Raw genomic sequence first — 19,004 nt, forward strand, 5'->3', positions numbered from 1 at the left:
AAAGTAAGCGCTCAATACGATTGAATGAATGAATAAATAAATACGATTGAATGAATGAATGAATGACAAAATAATAATGATGGCATTTATGAGAAGAAGCGTGGCTCAGTGGAAAGAGCACGGGCTTTGGAGTCAGAGGTCATGGGTTCAAATCCCGGCTCCGCCAACTGTCAGCTGTGTGACCTTGGCAAGTCACTTCACTTCTCTGGGCCTCAGTTACCTCGTCTGGAAAATGGGGATTAAAACTGTGAGCCCCCTGTGGGACAACCTGATCACCCTGTCACCTCCCCAGTGCTGAGAACAGTGCTTTGCACATAGTAAGCACTTAACAAATCCCATCATCATCACGAAGCGCTTACTATGTGCAAAGCACTGTTTTGCATTGGCCGCGAATGGAACCAGGGGCTCCTGCGGGGCAGGATTGAATTCTACCACTGAACCACCAAAAGCCCTGCCCCTGCCCTCCTCTCCCCCGAGGGGCAGACCCCCTCGTCAATCAATCGATCGTATTTATTGAGCGCTTACTGTGTGCAGAGCGCTGTACTAAGCGCTTGGGAAGTACAAGTTGGCAACACATAGAGACGGTCCCTACCCAACAGTGGGCTCACAGTCTAGAAGGGGGAGCCAGAGAACAAAACCAAACATATTAACAAAATAAAATAAATGGAATAGACACGTGCAAGTAAAATAAATAATCAATCAATCAATTGTATTTATTGAGTGCTTACTGTGTGCAGACCACTGTACTACGCGCTTGGGAAGTACAAGTTGGCAACATGCATTGACAGTCCCTACCCAACAGTGGGCTCACAGTCTAAAAAGGGGGAGCCAGAGAACAAAACCAAACATATTAACAAAATAAAATAAATAGAATAGACATGTACAAGTAAAATAAATAAATAATCAATCAATCGTATTTATTGAGCGCTTACTGTGTGCAGAGCACTGTACTAAGCGCTTGGGAAGTACAAGTTGGGAACATATAGAGACAGTTCCTACCCAACAGTGGGCTCACAGTCTAAAAGGGGGAGGCAGAGAACAAAACCAAACATACTAACAAAATAAAATAGAATAGATATGTACAAGTAAAATAGAGTAATAAATATGTACAAACATATATTCATATATACAGGTGCTGCGGGGAAGGGAAGGAGGTAAGATGAGGGGGATGGAGAGGGGGACGAGGGGGAAAGGAAGGAAGGGGCTCAGTCTGGGAAGGCCTCCTGAAGGAGGTGAGCTCTCAGTAGGGCTTTGAAGGGAGGAAAAGAGCTAGCTTGCCGGTACATACATATATACATATATACAGGTGCTGTGGGGAAGGGAAGGAGGTAAGGCAGAGGAGGTAAGACGGGGGGATGGAAAGAGGGACGAGGGGGAGAGGAAGGAGGGGGCTGAGTGTGGGAAGGCTTCCTGGAGGAGGTGAGCTCTCAGTAGGGCCTTGAAGGGAGGAAAAGAGCTAGCTTGGCGGTACATACATATATACAGGTGCTGTGGGGAAGGGGAGGAGGTAAGGCGGAGGAAGTAAGACGGTCGGATGGAAAGGGGGACGAGGGGGAGACGAAGGAGGGGGCTGAGTGTGGGAAGACTTCCTGGAGGAGGTGAGCTCTCAGTAGGGCCTTGAAGGGAGGAAGAGAGCTAGCTTGGCGGTACAAACATATATACATATATACAGGTGCTGTGGGGTAGGGAAGGAGGTAAGGCGGAGGGGGAGAGGAAGGAGGGGGCTGAGTGTGGGAAGGCTTCCTGGAGGAGGTGAGCTCTCAGTAGGGCCTTGTCTTGGTGGATGTGCGGAGGGAGGGCATTCCAGGCCAGGTGGATGATGTGAGCCGGGGGTCGATGGCGGGACAGGCGAGAACGAGGCACGGGGAGGAGGTGAGCGGCAGCGGAGCGGAGGGTGCGGGCTGGGCTGGAGAAGGAGAGAAGGGAGGAGGGGGAGGAGGGGGCGAGGGGATGGGGAGACCCTTGCAGCCTCCTCGTGCCGGCCTTACCTGTCCCGGGGGTCCCGGGCAGCCCCCTGGCCAACCCCACCTGCCGCAGCTGGAAAAGTTTCCTTAGTTCCTGGCAGCCGTGCCCAGGGCCGCCCCCGGGGCCCGCCGCCAGCACGGTGGGTGGTTGCAGCAGCAGGAGGAGGAGGAGAAAGAAGGGTCGGGGGGCTCTCTGCCCCATGGAGCCCGGGGGGCCCGGGGGCCCCGCAGTGGGGCTGGCAGCGGGCAGGCAGAAGGGCTGCTTGCAGGACGCCGCCTGAGCCTCGACTGGGCCGGCTTGGGGCCCAGCGGCGAGCCCCGCCCCGCCCACATCACCGGGGCCTGGGCGCCAGCCAGCCAGCTGCTCGCACTCCCTCGGATTCATGCACCGCTTCATTCAGTCAACCGTATTTATTGAGCGCTTACTGGGGGGCGGAGCACCTTATTAATCAATCAATCAATCAATCGTATTAATTGAGCGCTTACTGTGTGCACAGCACCGGACTAAGCGCTTGGGAAGTCCAAGTTGGCAACATATAGAGACGGTCCCTACCCAAGCGCTTGGGAAGTCCAAGTTGGCAGCCTAGAGAGACGGTCCCTACCCAGCGGCGGGCTCACGGCCTAGAAGGGGGACACGGACAACAAAGCATATTAACCAAATGAAATGAATACAATACATATGTACAAGTTAAATAAATATTCATTCAATCTCATTTATTGAGCGCTTACTGGGGGCGGAGCACCGTACTGAGCGCTTGGGAAGTCCAAGTTGGCAACATAGAGACGGTCCCTACCCAACGGCCGGCTCACGGTCTAGAAGGGGGAGACGGACAACAAAGCATATTAACATAATGAAATGGATAGGATACATATGTACAAGTTAAATAAACAGTCATTCAGACAATCAATCGTATTTATTGAGCGCTTACTAGGGGCAGAACACAGTACTAAGCGCTTGGGAAGTCCAAGCTGGCAGCATAGAGAGACGGTCCCTACCCAACGGCGGGTTAACGGTCTAGAAGGGGGAGACGGACAACAAAGCATATTAACAAAATCAAATGAATAGAATACATATGTACAAGGTTAAATAAATATTCATTCATTCATTCAATCGTATTTATTGAGCGCTTACTGGGGGGCGGAGCACCGTACTAAGCGCTTGGGAAGTCCAAGCTGGCAGCATAGAGAGACGGTCCCTACCCAACGGCGGGCTCGCGGTCTAGAAGGGGGAGACGGACAATAAAACACATTAACAAAATAAAATGAATGCAATACATATGTACAAGTTAAATAAATATTCATTCATTCATTCAACCGTATTTATTGAGCGCTTACTGGGTGCAGAGCACCGTACTAAGCGCTTGGGAAGTCCAAGTTGGCAGCCTAGAGAGACGGTCCCTACTCAACGGCAGGCTCACGGTCTAGAAGGGGGAGACGGACAACAGAACACATTAACAAAATAAAATGAATGCAATACATATGTACAAGTTAAATAAATATTCATTCATTCATTCAACCGTATTTATTGAGCGCTTACTGGGTGCAGAGCACCGTACTAAGCGCTTGGGAAGTCCAAGTTGGCAGCCTAGAGAGACGGTCCCTACCCAACGGCGGGCTCACGGTCTAGAGGGGGGAGACGGACAACAAAACATATAAACAAAATCAAATGAATACAATACATATGTACAAGTTAAATAAATAGTCATTCAATCGCATTTATTGAGCGCTTACTGGGGGGCGGAGCACCGTACTAAGCGCTTGGGAAGTCCAAGTTGGCAGCATAGAGAGACGGTCCCTACTCAACGGCAGGCTCACGGTCTAGAAGGGGGAGACGGACAACAGAACACATTAACAAAATAAAATGAATGCAATACATATGTACAAGTTAAATAAATATTCATTCATTCATTCAACCGTATTTATTGAGCGCTTACTGGGTGCACAGCACCGTACTAAGCGCTTGGGAAGTCCAAGTTGGCAGCCTAGAGAGACGGTCCTTACCCAACGGCGGGCTCACGGCCTAGAAAGGGGAGACGGACAACAAAACATATAAACAAAATCAAATGAATACAATACATATGTACAAGTTAAATAAATATTCATTCATTCATTCAATCGCATTTATTGAGCGCTTACTGGGGGCGGAGCACCGTACTAAGCGCTTGGGAAGTCCAAGTTGGCAGCATAGAGAGACGGTCCCTACCCAACGGCGGGCTCGCGGTCTAGAAGGGGGAGACGGACAACAAAACACATTAACAAAATAAAATGAATGCAATACATATGTACAAGTTAAATAAATATTCATTCATTCATTCAACCGTATTTATTGAGCGCTTACTGGGTGCGGAGCACCGTACTAAGCGCTTGGGAAGTCCAAGTTGGCAGCATAGAGAGACGGTCCCTACCCAACGGCGGGCTCACGGCCTAGAAGGGGGAGACGGACAACAAAACATATTAACAAAATGAAATGAATAGAATACATATGTACAAGTTAAATAAACATTCATTCATTCAATCAATCGTATTTATTGAGCGATTACTAGGTGCGGAGCACCGTACTAAGCGCTTGGGAAGTCCAAGTTGGCAGCATAGAGAGACGGTCCCTACCCAACGGCGGGCTCACGGTCTAGAGGGGGGAGACGGACAACAAAACATATAAACAAAATCAAATGAATACAATACATATGTACAAGTTAAATAAATAGTCATTCAATCGCATTTATTGAGCGCTTACTGGGGGGCGGAGCACCGTACTAAGCGCTTGGGAAGTCCAAGTTGGCAGCCTAGAGAGACGGTCCCTACCCAGCAGCGGGCTCACGGTCTAGAAGGGGGAGACGGACAACAAAACACATTAACAAAATAAAATGAATGCAATATATATGTACAAGTTAAGTAAATATTCATTCATTCATTCAATCGCATTTATTGAGCGCTTACTGGGGGCGGAGCACCGTACTAAGCGCTTGGGAAGTCCAAGTTGGCAGCATAGAGAGACGGTCCCTGCCCAGCGGCGGGCTCACGGTCTAGAGGGGGGAGACGGACAACAAAGCATATTAACAAAATCAAATGAATACAATACATATGTACAGGTTAAATAAATATTCATTCAATCGCATTTATTGAGCGCTTACTGGGGGCGAAGCACTGTACTAAGCGCTTGGGAAGTCCAAGTTGGCAGCATAGAGAGACGGTCCCTACCCAACGGCCGGCTCACGGTCTAGAGGGGGGAGACGGACAACAAAGCATATTAACAAAATCAAATGAATGCAATACATATGTACAAGTTAAATATTCATTCAATCAGTCGTATTTATTGAGCGCTTACTAGGTGCGGAGCACCGTACTAAGCGCTTGGGAAGTCCAAGTTGGCAGCCTAGAGAGACGGTCCTTACCCAACGGCGGGCTCACGGCCTAGAAGGGGGAGACGGACAACAAAACATATTAACAAAATGAAATGAATAGAATACATATGTACAAGTTAAATAAATATTCATTCATTCAACCAGTCGTATTTGTTGAGCGGTTACTGGGTGCAGAGCACCGTACTAAGCGCTTGGGAAGTACAAGTTGGACTACAAAACACATTAACAAAATAAAATGAATAGAATACATATGTACAGGTTAAATAAATATTCATTCATTCAATCGTATTTATTGAGCGCTTACTGGGTGCACAGCACCGTACTAAGCACTTGGGAAGTCCAAGTTGGCAGCATAGAGAGACGGTCCCTACCCAACGGCGGGCTCACAGTCCAGAAGGGGGACAAGGACAACAAAACAAAACATATTAACAAAATAAAATAAATAGAAGAAGAAATATGTACAAGTAAAATAGAGTAATAAATATGTAATAATAATAATGGCATTTATTAAGCGCTTATTATGTGCAAAACACTGTTCTAAGCGCTGAGGAAATTACAAGGTGATCAGGTTGTCCCATGGGGGGGGGGCTCACTGTCTTCATCCCCATTTTACAGATGAGGGAACTGAGGCACAGAGAAGTGAAGTGACTTGCCCAAGATCACACAGCTGACATATAGACATTTATACAGGTGCTGTGGGGAGGGGAAGGAGGGGGAGTGCGGACTGCCTGCAGACCACCGGACTAAGCGCCTGGGAACTACAAGTAGGCAACAGATAGAGACGGTCCCTACACAACAGCGGGTATTTGTTAAGCGCTTACTAGGCGCCAACCATTCATTTAATCGTATTAATTGAGCGCTTACTCTGTGCAGAGCAATAATAATAATAATGATGATGGCATTTATTAAGCGATTACTATGCGCAAAGCACTGTTCTAAGCGCTGGGGAGGTTACAAGGTGATCAGGTTGTCCCACGGGGGGCTCACAGTCTTCATCCTCATTTTACAGATGAGGTAATTGAGGCACAGAGAAGTTAAGTGACTTGCCAAAGTCACACAGCTGACAGTTGTCGGAGCTGGGATTTGAACCCATGACCACGGACTCCAAAGCCCATGCTCTTTCCACTGAGCCACGCTGCTTCTCTAAACGCTTGGAAAGTACAATCCCAGCTCTGCCAATTGTCAGCTGTGTGACTTTGGGCAAGTCACTTCATTCTCTGTGCCTCAGTTCCCTCATCTGTAAAATGGGGATTAAGACTGTGAGCCCCCCATGGGACAACCTGATCTAACTGTAACCTCCCCAGCGCTTAGAAAGGTGCTTTGCACATAGTAAGTGCTTAATAAATGCTATTATTATTATTATTATTATTATTATTATTACAAGTAGGCAACATATAGAGACCGTCTCTACCCAACAACGGGCTCGCAGTCTAGAAGGGGGAGACAGACAACAAAACAAAAGTACACAGGTGTCAAAACCATCAGAATAAATAGTAATGCTGGTATTGGTTAAGCGCTATGTGCCAAACACTGTTCTAAGCGCTGGGGTAGATACAAGGTGATCAGGTTGTCCCACTTGGGGCTCACCGTCTTCATCCCCATTTCACAGATGAGGTAACAGGCACAGAGAAGTTAAGCGGCTTGCCCAAGGTCACACAGCAGACAGGTGGTGGAGTCGGAATTAGAACCCACGACCTCTGTCTCCCAAGCCTGGGCTCTTTCCACTGTCACACTGCTTCCCTAAATATAATTATAGAGAATTATAGAGAAGCAGCATGGCTGAGAGAAGCAGCTTGGCTCAGTGGAATGAGCCCGGGTTTTGGAGTCAGAGGGCATGGGTTCAAATCCCTGCTCTGCACGTTGTCAGCTGTGTGACGTTGGGCAAGTCGCTTAACTTCTCTGTGCCTCAGTTACCTCATCTGTAAAATGGAGATTGAGACTATGAGCCCCCATGGGACAACCTGATCACCTTTGTAACCTCCCCAGTGCTTAGAACAGTGCTTTGCGCATAGTAAGTGCTTAATAAATGTCATTATTATTATTATTATTATTAATTATAGCCATATACATGTCATTATTCATTCAGTCAGTCGTATTTATTGAGCGCTTACTGTGTGCAGAGCACTGTACTAAGCGCTTGGGAAAGTACAAGTCGGCAACAGATAGAGACAGTCCCTAGTCAACAATGGGTATTTGTTAAGCGCTTACTATGCACCAACCATTGATTCAATCATATTTCTTGAGCGCTTACTGTGTGCAGAGCACTGGACTAAGCGCTTGGGAAGGACAAGTCAGCAACAGATAGGGACGGTCCCTGCCCAACAATGGGCTCACAGTCTAGGCTCACTGGAAAGAGCCCGGGCTTGGGAGTCAGAGGTCATGAGTTCATTCATTCATTCAATCAAGTGTATTTATTGAGCATTTACTCTGTGCAGAGCACTGTAGTAAGCGCTTGGGAAGTACAAGTCAGCAACATATGGAAACGGTCCCGACCCAACAACGGGCTCACAGTCTAGAAGGGGGAGACAGACAACAAAACAAAACACGTAGACAGGTGTCAAACTTGTTTGTACTTGACTCAGTTGACAGAACCATTTTTTAACCTGGTATAGAAAGCGACTACATTTTTCTAAATATCTACTTCTAATCCCAACTCCGCCACTTGTCAGCTGTGTGCCTTGGGGTCAGTCACTTCACTTCTCTGGGCCTCAGTTCCCTCATCCGGAAAATGGGGATGAAGACTGTGAGCCCCACGTGGGACAACCTGATTACCTTGTATCCCCACCCCCCAGCGCTTAGAACAGTGCTTTGCACATAGTAAGCGCTTAACAAATACCATCATTATTATTATAAAAGTGCTTTGGGGTTTGAGGGCGTGCCTAAAGATTACAGTTCCAAATGGGTAGGTGATGCCGAAGGAAGAGGAAGTACAGGAAAAAAAGAGGATTTTCTTGGAAAAGACCTCTCGGAAGAGATGTGATTTTAACAGGCTTTAAAGATGGGGAGAAGGGTGGTCTGGTATATATGAAAGGGAAGGACGTTCCAGTCCAAAGAGAGGATGTGGGCAAGGGATCAGTGCCAAGACAGATGAGCTCAACACACAGTGAGTAGGTTGGCATTAGAGGAGCAAACTGTGCTTCCCGGGTTGCAGTACGAAATCAGTCTGGTAATATAGGATAGGTAAGATATTACTCTATTTATTTATTTATTACTCTATTTATTTATTTATTTATTTTGCTTGTACATATCTATTCTATTTATTTTATTTTGTTAGTATGTTTGGTTTGGTTCTCTGTCTCCCCCTTTCAGACTGTGAGCCCACGGTTGGGTAGGGACTGTCTCTATATGTTGCCAACTTGTACTTCCCAAGCGCTTAGTACTGTGCTCTGCACACAGTAAGTGCTCAATAAATACGATTGATGATGATGATAGGAGGGGGCGAGGTGACGGAGGGCTTCGAAGTCCACGATAAAGAGTTTGATGTGGAGGTGGATGGGCAGCCGCTGGAGATTCTGGAGGACTGTGGAAACAGGGACTGAATATTTCTTAGAAAAATGATCCGGGCAGCAGAGGGAAGTGAGGACTGGAGTAGGGAGACAAGAAGCAATCCCAACTCTTAGGTCAGCGAGGAAATTGATGCAGGAGTTCAAGTCGGGTGTAAGTCCTTTGATCAGAGGAGTAGCGGTTTGGCTGGAGAGGAAAGGGTGAATTTTAGCGATGTGAAGGTAGAACCGACAGGATTTCCTGACAGTTGGATTACCTCGGTTGAGTGACAGGTACGATTTGGGATCAATCAATCAATCAATCAATCATATTTATTGAGCGCTTACTATGTGCAGAGCACTGTACTAAGCGCTTGGGAAGTACAAATTGGCAACACATAGAGACAGTCCCTACCCAACAGTGGGCTCACAGTCTAAAAGGGGGAGACAGAGAACAGAACCAAACATACCAACAAAATAAAATAAATAGGATAGAAATGTACAAGTAAAATAAATAAATAAATAAATAGAGTAATAAATATGTACAACCATATATACATATATACAGGTGCTGTGGGGAAGGGAAGGAGGTAAGATGGGGGGATGGAGAGGGGGACGAGGGGGAGAGGAAGGAAGGGGCCAAGGTTACAGGCTGGTAAGACATGAAATATGGGAGCGTTGTTTACAGTGACGGGCAATGCGCTGGTCAGAGAGGGACTGGGTGGGAAGATGAAGAGCTCTGTTTTGGACGTGTTTAGTTTAAGGTGCCAGCAGGTATTCCTAGGTAGAGATGTCCTAAAGGGAGGAGGAAATAGGCAGAGGAGGGAGGTCAGGGCTGGAAATGTAGATTTTGGAAATTGTCCTCGTAGAGGTGGGAGTTGAAACTGTAGAAGCAAATGAGTTCTCCGAGGGACTGGGTGTAGATGGAAACTAGGAGATCCAGAACTGAGCACTAAGGGGCTCCCAGAGTTAGAGGGTAGGAGGCCGAAGAGGAGAAGCCTGTGATAGCGATTGAGACTTTAGGTTGGTTTTTTTTTATAGAGGTAAGTCTCATTTTACAACTCACTGAATCTTCAAAAATCAAAAGACAAGTAGAGACAATAAAGTCTTAAAATAAAGACTTTCTCACAATAAAGTAAATTACATTCTGGACAAATGTTGAGTCAAATGTTATTATAGCTCCATTTATATCACCTCAAAAAGTTTTGTAAGTAACAACCTATTTCACCCAGAGAAATTTAGATTTTTCATGTTCAGCTGATTTACCCAGAAGTTAAAGAAAGTAGTAACATAGAAGGGGCTGAACTATTTAGCAAGAAGTAAACTTATTTAATTGGCAGGTGTCCAGCACTTAAAGAAAATCAGTGTTCGAAGCATTACAGAAATATATTCATTCAATTGTATTGAGCACTTACTGTGTGCAGAGCACTGTAATAAGTGCTTGGAAGTACAAGTTGGCAACATACAGAGATGGTCCCTACCCAACAACGGGCTCACAGTCTAGAAGGGGGAGACAGACAACAAAAAACATGTTGACAGGTGTCAAAATCGTCGAATAAATTGAATTAAAGCTAGATGCACATCATTAACAAAATAAATAGAATAGTAAATATGACACGACCGTTCTGAAATGTGAAATACATGATTGATTAAACAAACCATAAATTAGTACGTGATAGCCCACACCTTTCTTGATACTCCTTTATGAAGCTAGTACTCAGGGACTGGAATGAAAAAGTTTGAAAACACTTAAGAGGAAATAAAAAATGTCATCCGCATTATAAAGTTTTATTTACAGGGTAGCTCCAGCCCAAGTTTGGAATCCTGCCGCGGGATAAAAATTAATGATTTTAAATTTGACCAAAGAGCAATGGGATCCGATGACTTTGGAGAGAAAAGATAATGCTTTTACATGTGACCCCACAGACAGTATCACTTAGAGAGCCCTGGCCGAAAATTCCCCATTAGAAAAATTTGGCTGACTCAACTATCTAAAACAATTACCTCTGCACCTGGGTCTCCCAGCCTAGCCCTAATTTATTTTTAATTAGATCATTCATAGCCCCTTGATCAGTATTCCTACTCTTCTCTTTAATCTACCCTTTTCACATCTTTTTAAGCATTCCCAGGGCTTAAGTGCTGGGGATGCTCAGTAAATTCTAGAGGCTACAAGGCTTCCCACCAAACTTAGTGAAAGTCACAAAGAAAATGATGGATAAAATCAAGATTGAAAAATACAGGAGGTAGGTGTAACCTTTTAGCTTCTCTATGGCATGTTCTACTTCATTTTATACACAGACATATGTTGTAGTCAGGAGGGAGGAAAGACAAAGAAATGAAAAGCACTCATTTGAAAAATGAAAAAAATTTGAAAAAAATGAAGTCATTAAGTCATCTTTCATTTTGAAAGAGACAGTCCTGACTCTAATGTACTACTCATATGTTCATTGTGGCTGAAAAGACAACATTTCACAAGTTGATCAAGGAAACAATTGCCTGTAGGGCTTATTGCTGTTTCTCAAACTGTCTATTGGTATCCCTACAAGAACTGTGCTCAAGGAGAGAAATCCCCTCTCCTGACTTAATGGCTGTCAAACGTCTGGTTTCTCAGCTCCCATGTTATCTCAACAGGTCCCCTGTATTTCAGTGACTTTCAAACATTTATTGGGCCCCTCTACACCTGCTACCCAGGTTGCATAAGCTTTTTTAAAAAAATGGCATTAGTTAAGCACTTACTATGTGTCAAGCACTGTACTAAGCACTGGGGTAAGTACCCACAAATTCATTCATTAAATCGTATTCATTGAGCGCTTACTGTGTGCACAGCATTTCCTAAGCATTTGGAAAGTAATCAGGTTGGGGACAGTCCTCCTTTCTTCAGACAACAGCTACTTAGATATCCAGCAGTAATCATCCAGTCTTCTCACGTGCTTTGCCTAATAGGTGATGCTGGAAATTACATTTGTGCCTTTAAACCTCAGTAGCTATGAATGTCATTCTGTAAATCTGGTTCTTTGTATTTTCTCTTAGCATTCTTTTCCATTTATACTGTTGATTAAATATCTTGGCCTGTGCCATTTGATTAGGAATCCAATTCGGCCAGGATCTGGAGGAGGTCTTTACAGAGCTATCAACTCGATCGTGACCTGAGTTTCAATACTCACATCTCCCTTGGATTTCTCCAAATATAGGATGCCCTTCTTTGTATTGCTCTGAATGTCACAGGATGCAACGTGATCTAGTGAAAAAGAGTACAGACCTAGAAGTCAGAGGTCCTACTTCTAAGTGCAGCTCTGCCACTTTTTTTTTTTTTGGATGGTCAATGAGTCAAGCACTGTTCAAGGCGCTGGACAAGATACAATTAATCACACTGTACTCGTCCTACATGGGGCTCACGGTCTAAGTAGAAAGGAGGACAGGTTTGGAATCCCCATTTTTCAGAAGAGGAAATTGAGGTACAGAGAATTTGAGTGACTTGCCCCAGGTCACACGGCAGGCAGTTGGCAGAGCCGGGATTTGAACTCACATCTTCTTCTTCTTTCCAGTCCTGTGCTTTTTCACTAGGTCAAGCTGCTTCTCTACTTGCATCTGCTTCTTTGACTAGGGGACTTAGCTTCTTTGCACCCCATGTAAAATGAGGATTCAGTACCTGTTCTCCTTCCCTTTAAACTGTGAGCCCCATAGGAGTGTGCCCAAAGCTGATCGTCTTGTACTGTGCCAGTGCTAGACACAGTGGTTGGCACACGTTAGCTCAAATTTCCAACGATCCCCTTACCCAAAAAAAGCAAAAGGAGTCCGTGGTTCCAGCAAGCAAAGTTTTATTGCCATGTCGAGTCCATCTGCAGACCACATTCAATACTGAAGTTTCATTACTCATGTAATGTAGGTCCTGAGGGCATGCAAAAGAGGCACACAATATCAAAGTTGAGGCCCCCCACTACACACCCCTCTTGGCCCCACCTTGTCTTCTGAAGGTCCGTTTGTCATCATTTCAGCTCTTCCTCTTTCATCCGTCCTCGAAACACTCCTTGGTGGGTTTGTATGCTGGACTGCACGGGCAGGGAACATGTCTACCTTCTCTGTTGTTTTGTACTCTCCCAAGCACTTAGTACAGTGCTCTGCCCCCATTAAAAGCATTCCATAAATACCATCGATTGATTCTGTGTCCAGTCGAGGTCATTTCTAATGAGTGGTCCTTGGACCGCTTTTGTCATAATTTCTCTATTGAGTTTGCTCTAGCTCACACAACTATCCCCCGATATACATTGTTTCTAGTTAATCGCATCTCTACCCTTCTGCATATACTTTTACAGTTTCCCATTCTAGTCTAGCTTCTTTATCTTGTTTTTTGTAAGTGCTTTAATACACCTGTCACTCTTTTCCCAAGGTCTTTGCCTCTCCCACAACTCTATAGCACTTAATAAATACCACAGCTATTATCATATTATCATCATTGTTTTCATTTGCCTCTATGCTTGGGGAGTGATGAAGAAGAAAGAAACTGGTGTCAGAATTCGCTCCCAATCTGAGAGAAAACTCTTCTAAGTTAACAGGCTCTGAACATCACTGATAGTCCTCAAGAGTCATCTAGGAGCTGAGGATGACTGCTCAAGGTACACAGAGACACAGCACGGCTCAGTGGAAAGAGCCCGGGCTTTGGAGTCAGAGGTCATGGGTTCAAATCCCGGCTCTGCCAATTGCCAGCTGTGACTTTGGGCAAGTCGCTTCACTTCTCTGGGCCTTAGTTACCTCATCTGTAAAATGGGGATGAAGACTGTGAGCCCCCCATGGGACAACCTGATCACCTTGTAACCTCCCCAGCGCTTAGAATGGAGCTTTGCACACAGTAAGCGCTTAATAAATGCTATCATTATTATTATTATATGTAAAGCACTTACTATGTGTCATGCACTGTTCTAAGCACCGAGGTAGGTCAGACATAGTTCCTGTCCCCTATGGCATTAAATCGCCATTTCAGATGAAGAAACTGAGGCAGAGAGAAGTTAAGTCGCATGGCAGGTAAGTGGTGGTGCTGAGCCTCTGGCTTCCAGTCCCTTGCTCTTTCCACTAGACCACATTGCTTCCCTACATCCATATGAAAACATTTTGCAGAACCGAATGGTATAGACTGAATTAAAACCAGAAGGAAAGTGGGCTTCTATACTAGTCTCCACACCAGGGAAGCTTGTCACACCACCGGATATTTTCATCACAGAGCTTATGCCGTTCTAGGAACTACACTACCCAGTTCTCTTCAGCATAAATCCAACCAGGACCAGAGTAGCATTTGCCCCTGTGGCAGAATTTGTTGACAAAGTGACAAGGTCATGTCTAAGTGATGATTTGGTAGTGACTAGCCACAGGAAATATGCCTAATTCCTTCAAGTAGTTTCACTAGCATCACGTGCAGACCATACTTAATGAAATGGCAGGACAGGATTCAGCTCCTTGATGGCAAGAATTGTGTCTACCAACTACTGTGCTCTCATTCATTCATTCGGTTGTATTTATTGAGCGCTTACTGTGTGCAGAGCACTGTACTAAGCCCTTGGAAGTACAAGTTGGCAACATATAGAGATGGTCCCTACCCAACAGCGGGCTCACAGTCTAGAAGGAAACTGAGGTACGGAGAATTTAAGTGACTTGCCCAAGGTCCCTCTCCCAATCACCTCTTAATAGAGTGCTCTGTGCAGAGTGAGTGCTCAACAATATTGATGTTTACTGATGATTTATAGAGTGGTGAAGTGACTTGTCCAAGGTCACCCAGCAGACAAGTGACAGAGCCGGAATTAGAACACAAGTCCGCTGACTTACAGATCCAGCCTCTTTCCAGTAGGCAGTGCTGCTTCCCTTATTCAAAATTATTCAAAATATTTATTCTATTTATTTTATTTTGTTAATATGTTTTGTTTTGTTCTCTGTCTCCCCCTTCTAGACTGTGAGCCCACTGTTGGGAAGGGACCGTCTCTATATGTTGCCAACTTGTACTTCCCAAGCGCTTAGTACAGTGCTCTGCGCACAGTAAGTGCTCAATAAATACGATTGAATGAATGAATGAAGGAACGAAATGAAACCAGATTTCTTCTTGTCCACAAAATACTCTCCTGAAGGAGGTTGTGCAACCTGTCTTGTGCCTGAACATTTTGCCAGAGAGAGATTAAGGATGTAAGAACATTAGGAATGCCATATTGCATTATTAGTTTTATGATCTTTAAACCCAAGGCCCATCCAAACCACTCATTCATTCAATCGTACTTATTGAGTGTTTACTGTGTGCAGAGCACTGTACTAAGCGTTTGGGAAGTACAAGTTGGCAACCTGTAGAGACGGTCCCTACCCAACAACGGGCTCACAGTCTAGAAGGGGGAGACAGACAACAGAACAAAACATGTGGTCAGGTGTCAAGTCATCAGAAAAAATGGAAGTAAAGCTAGATGCACATCATTGACAAAATAAATAGAATAGTGGTGGCAGTGGGGAAGCTGCTTGATGATTTCTGCCCTTGACATTAGGAGGGGCCCAGGGCTGTGGAAGTCCCCTGGTAGCTGGGCTTGGAAATACGCTGCCAAACCAACAAGATTTAGAAATGCCACATTGCTGCTTTCTTTTCCAATTTCCGAGTAATTCAAATTTTTCATTTTTGACATTTTTAATGCTATTTGAAATTACAAAAGGATTTGTAATTGCCAATAATAATAATAATAATAATTGCAGGGTATGTGTTAAGCTCTGACTGCAACAAGAGGCACTATGGAGTTGCACTGGATATCTAATTAAACAATTCCCACCACGTGCCTGTGCGTTGCCAGCGTCGATGCCTTGAGCTGCCTCTTATTACTGTCCCATGTTGCGCAGTTAGATTGCTTCATTAATGTAGACTACGATCTGTGTTTTCTCCGCTCTTTTGGACCTAGTCATGTTCCCATTTTGTTTTATTTAGACTACTCTTCATTTTAAAATCCGCTTAAATTTTTTTTACTTCTTAAATTTCTGCATCGCTGAATATTTGGACTACAGTTTGCCACTGCTCTCCTGTCTCTCCCACCCACCTTTTTTTTTTAAATTGTATTTCTTAAGTGCTTACTCTGTGCCAGGCACTGTTCTAAGTGCTAGGGTAGATACAGGATAATCAGGCCGGACACAGTCCAAGTCCCCCACGGGGCTCACGGTCTATGGATGTGGTAGTAAAACCCAAAAGTTAAGTGACTTGCCCAAGATCACACAGCAGACAAGTGGTGGAGCCGGGATTAAAACCCAGATCCTTCTGACTTACAAGTCTGTGCTCTATCCACGAGACCGCAGTGCTTCTGATTTCCTTCCTGCTACAATCAATCAATCAATCGTATTTATTGAGCGCTTACTATGTGCAGACCACTGTACTAAGCGCTTGGGAAGTACAAATTGGCAACACATAGAGACAGTCCCTACCCAACAGCGGGCTCACAATCTAAAAGGGGGAGACAGAGAACAGAACCAAACATACCAACAAAATAAAATAAATAGGATAGAAATGTACAAGTAAAATAAATAAATAAATACATAAATAAATAGAGTAATAAATATGTACAACCATATATACATATATACAGGTGCTATGGGGAAGGGAAGGAGGGAAGGAGCCCTACAAATAGGGCTCTGAGACTCAGTAGGTACCATGGTGTCTGAAAGGCTAAGCGATAAAGCCATAGCAGCTGCCCCTTTGGCCCAATGGTTAGGGCAGGGCTGCTAAGTAATAATAATAATAATAATAAAATAATAATAATAATAATGATAATAATAATGGTATTTGTTAAGCACTTACTATGTGCAAAGCACTGTTCTAAGTGCTGGGAAGGTACAAGGTGATCAGGTTGTCCCACGGGGGGCTCACAGTCTTAATCCCCATTTTACAGATGAGGGAACTGAGGCCCAGAGAAGTTAAGTGACTTGCCCAAAGTCACACAGCTGACAGTTGGCGGAGCCGGGATTTGAACCCATGACCGCTGACTCCAAAGCCCATACTCTTTCCACTGAGCCACTCTGCTTCTTTGACCGTGCTGCTCTTTTGTGAGCAGTGGGATCCTGGAGAACAGGAAACACTGTTCCTGGAACGCCAAACCCCTGAAACCAATTTGAACCTTATTTATTGAGTGCTGTGTGCAGAGCACTGTACTAAGCGCTTGGGAAGTACAAGTTGGCAACATATAGAGACAGTCCCTACCCAACAGTGGGCTCACAGTCTAAAAGCCCGTGTAGTGAGTACATTTACGTGTACTTACTGGAGTACATTTTACTCCAAAGCCCGTGCTCTTTCCACTGAGCCATGCTGCTTTTGTTAAGCACTTACTATGTGCCAAGCACTGTTCTGACCACAGGACTGGCACCTAAATAAGTTTTTGGCTGCACTGGTGTGCCAGGTCTCTGCCAATGGCCTTCAATCTTCTAACCCACTGGGCCCGCTTCGACCCTCCAGCTTCACACTGCCTTACGGTTTGATGCAATGCAAAGGGCCTAAACCACACGGGCCACTCTCCCTGCTCCCTGGGATTCTGGCAGAGCCTCTCCAACTGATGTAGAAATTTGCAATTTCTAAGCTTATGTGGTTACCTCTTTCTGAAAAATCCCATTTCCTTTCTTCAAGTCATACGGTCGCTCTAGATCTTTGCTCACTGAAGCCACCGGTTCTCTCTGACTGAAAAGCCATGGCAGCAGCCCTTCCGCAGGTAAATTCCAGGAATTAGGTGGGATCTGAGGAATCTAGGATTTGAAATGGGTTTTGGGAGCCTACGTTCTTCCCTTGATGAATCCCATGGGAAGAACATCTGGAAATCCTTGCAGGAAGCCAATCTTCATGAGAAAAAATCAAATCGCTTCCATTGGGGAACCACTCACGTTTTTGGGGAAAACTAGGTGAAGGGGAGGAGAAACCAGTTTATGGGGTCATTAGCAGTCTTCTAGACTGTGAGCCCGCTATTGGGTAGGGACCGTCTCTATATGTTGCCAAGTTGTACTTCCCAAGCGCTTAGTACAGTGCTCTGCACACAGTAAGCGCTCAATAAATACGATTGAGTGAATTGAATGAATGAATGAATATGGTGGCTCTAATTTCTCTAATATTCTGGTAATATTTAGAAAAGTTTTCATGTTGGAACTCCAGATTAATGTGCTTTATGGCAGAAAAGCATAATCAAAGGGCACCAAAAAACTGGTAGGTATATGAGGGAACTAAAAAAACACCTCTGGAAAGCAAAATTTTGTTTTCTACTCCTGGAATGATGAACATAATATGAATACCCGTTGTTGGGTAGGGACCGTCTCTATATGTTGCCAACTTGTACTGCCCAAGCGCTTAGTACAGTGCTCTGCACACAGTAAGCACTCAATAAATACAATTGAATGAATGAATAAAAAGGTCAAAAATGAGGAAATTTAAAAATACATTCTCACATTTGAATCAAAAGTAAAAACCATTTTCTTTAACAATATTTCTCTATTCTTTTTTCCTCCTACATTTTACTCAGCTGAGAAACTAAGTCTTTATTTCCTACCACAGAAAAAACTTACCAGTTCCATAGTGTGCAAACACACAAACTTTGGTTAGTTTTGGAAGAAATAGAGTGGGTGCGGGAGTCCTGTGGACCTTCCTAAAATTAAGAAATGGGGAGAATTTTCTATTTACCTGTCTGAAGTGGCAGGAGAGAAAGGAGCGGTCACCGTGGTGCTCTGAACGCTTTGAACGGCACTGTTTCCATGGTGATACGTTATCTTTAATATTGTTAGATTTGGTGGTTGTGTCTGAGTTGCTGTGGGGTTTAGGGCTAGGTGGAATGACCTCTGTTTAGACTGCAGCTCCGCCTCTTCGGCCTGTTAACAGACAGCCAAAATTCTCAGATTTGCTCAAGTTGGTCCCCAAGGGAACTCTCCAAGCTTTATTCACAGGTATCTTTTGGCACGTTTGAGGATGGATACCTTCCTAACCTATAGTTGGAACTAAGAGGAACTGCAGTTGAACCCTTCTAAAATCGTGCTCAGAATTAAGACTTTTAAACACTTCCTCCACTCTGCGGTACTATAAGGCAGAATCAGATAACCAATTTGGACTCAGTCACTATCTCCGATAGGACTGCTGTGGACTGTAAGCTCCTGGTGGGAAGGGATCATATCCACCAATTATACTGCATTGCACTTTACCAGATACTTAGTACAAGGCTCTGCAC

At 44.7% G+C, this 19,004-nt stretch overlaps 1 protein-coding gene across 1 annotated transcript in view; it reads right to left on the reverse strand.

The window, feature by feature from the left end:
* The window catches only part of GPC5 (glypican 5), an 809,030-nt gene extending 806,681 nt beyond the window's left edge, over window positions 1-2,349 (reverse strand). The window contains exon 1 of the mRNA XM_038758802.1: window positions 1,989-2,349. Coding sequence (XP_038614730.1) covers window positions 1,989-2,349 — 361 coding nt within the window. The remainder of the gene's footprint in view (window positions 1-1,988) is intronic.
* Between the last annotated feature and the right edge of the window lie 16,655 nt (window positions 2,350-19,004).

This window comes from Tachyglossus aculeatus, chromosome 17, assembly GCF_015852505.1.
Source record: "Tachyglossus aculeatus isolate mTacAcu1 chromosome 17, mTacAcu1.pri, whole genome shotgun sequence".
Classification (NCBI taxonomy): domain Eukaryota; kingdom Metazoa; phylum Chordata; class Mammalia; order Monotremata; family Tachyglossidae; genus Tachyglossus; species Tachyglossus aculeatus.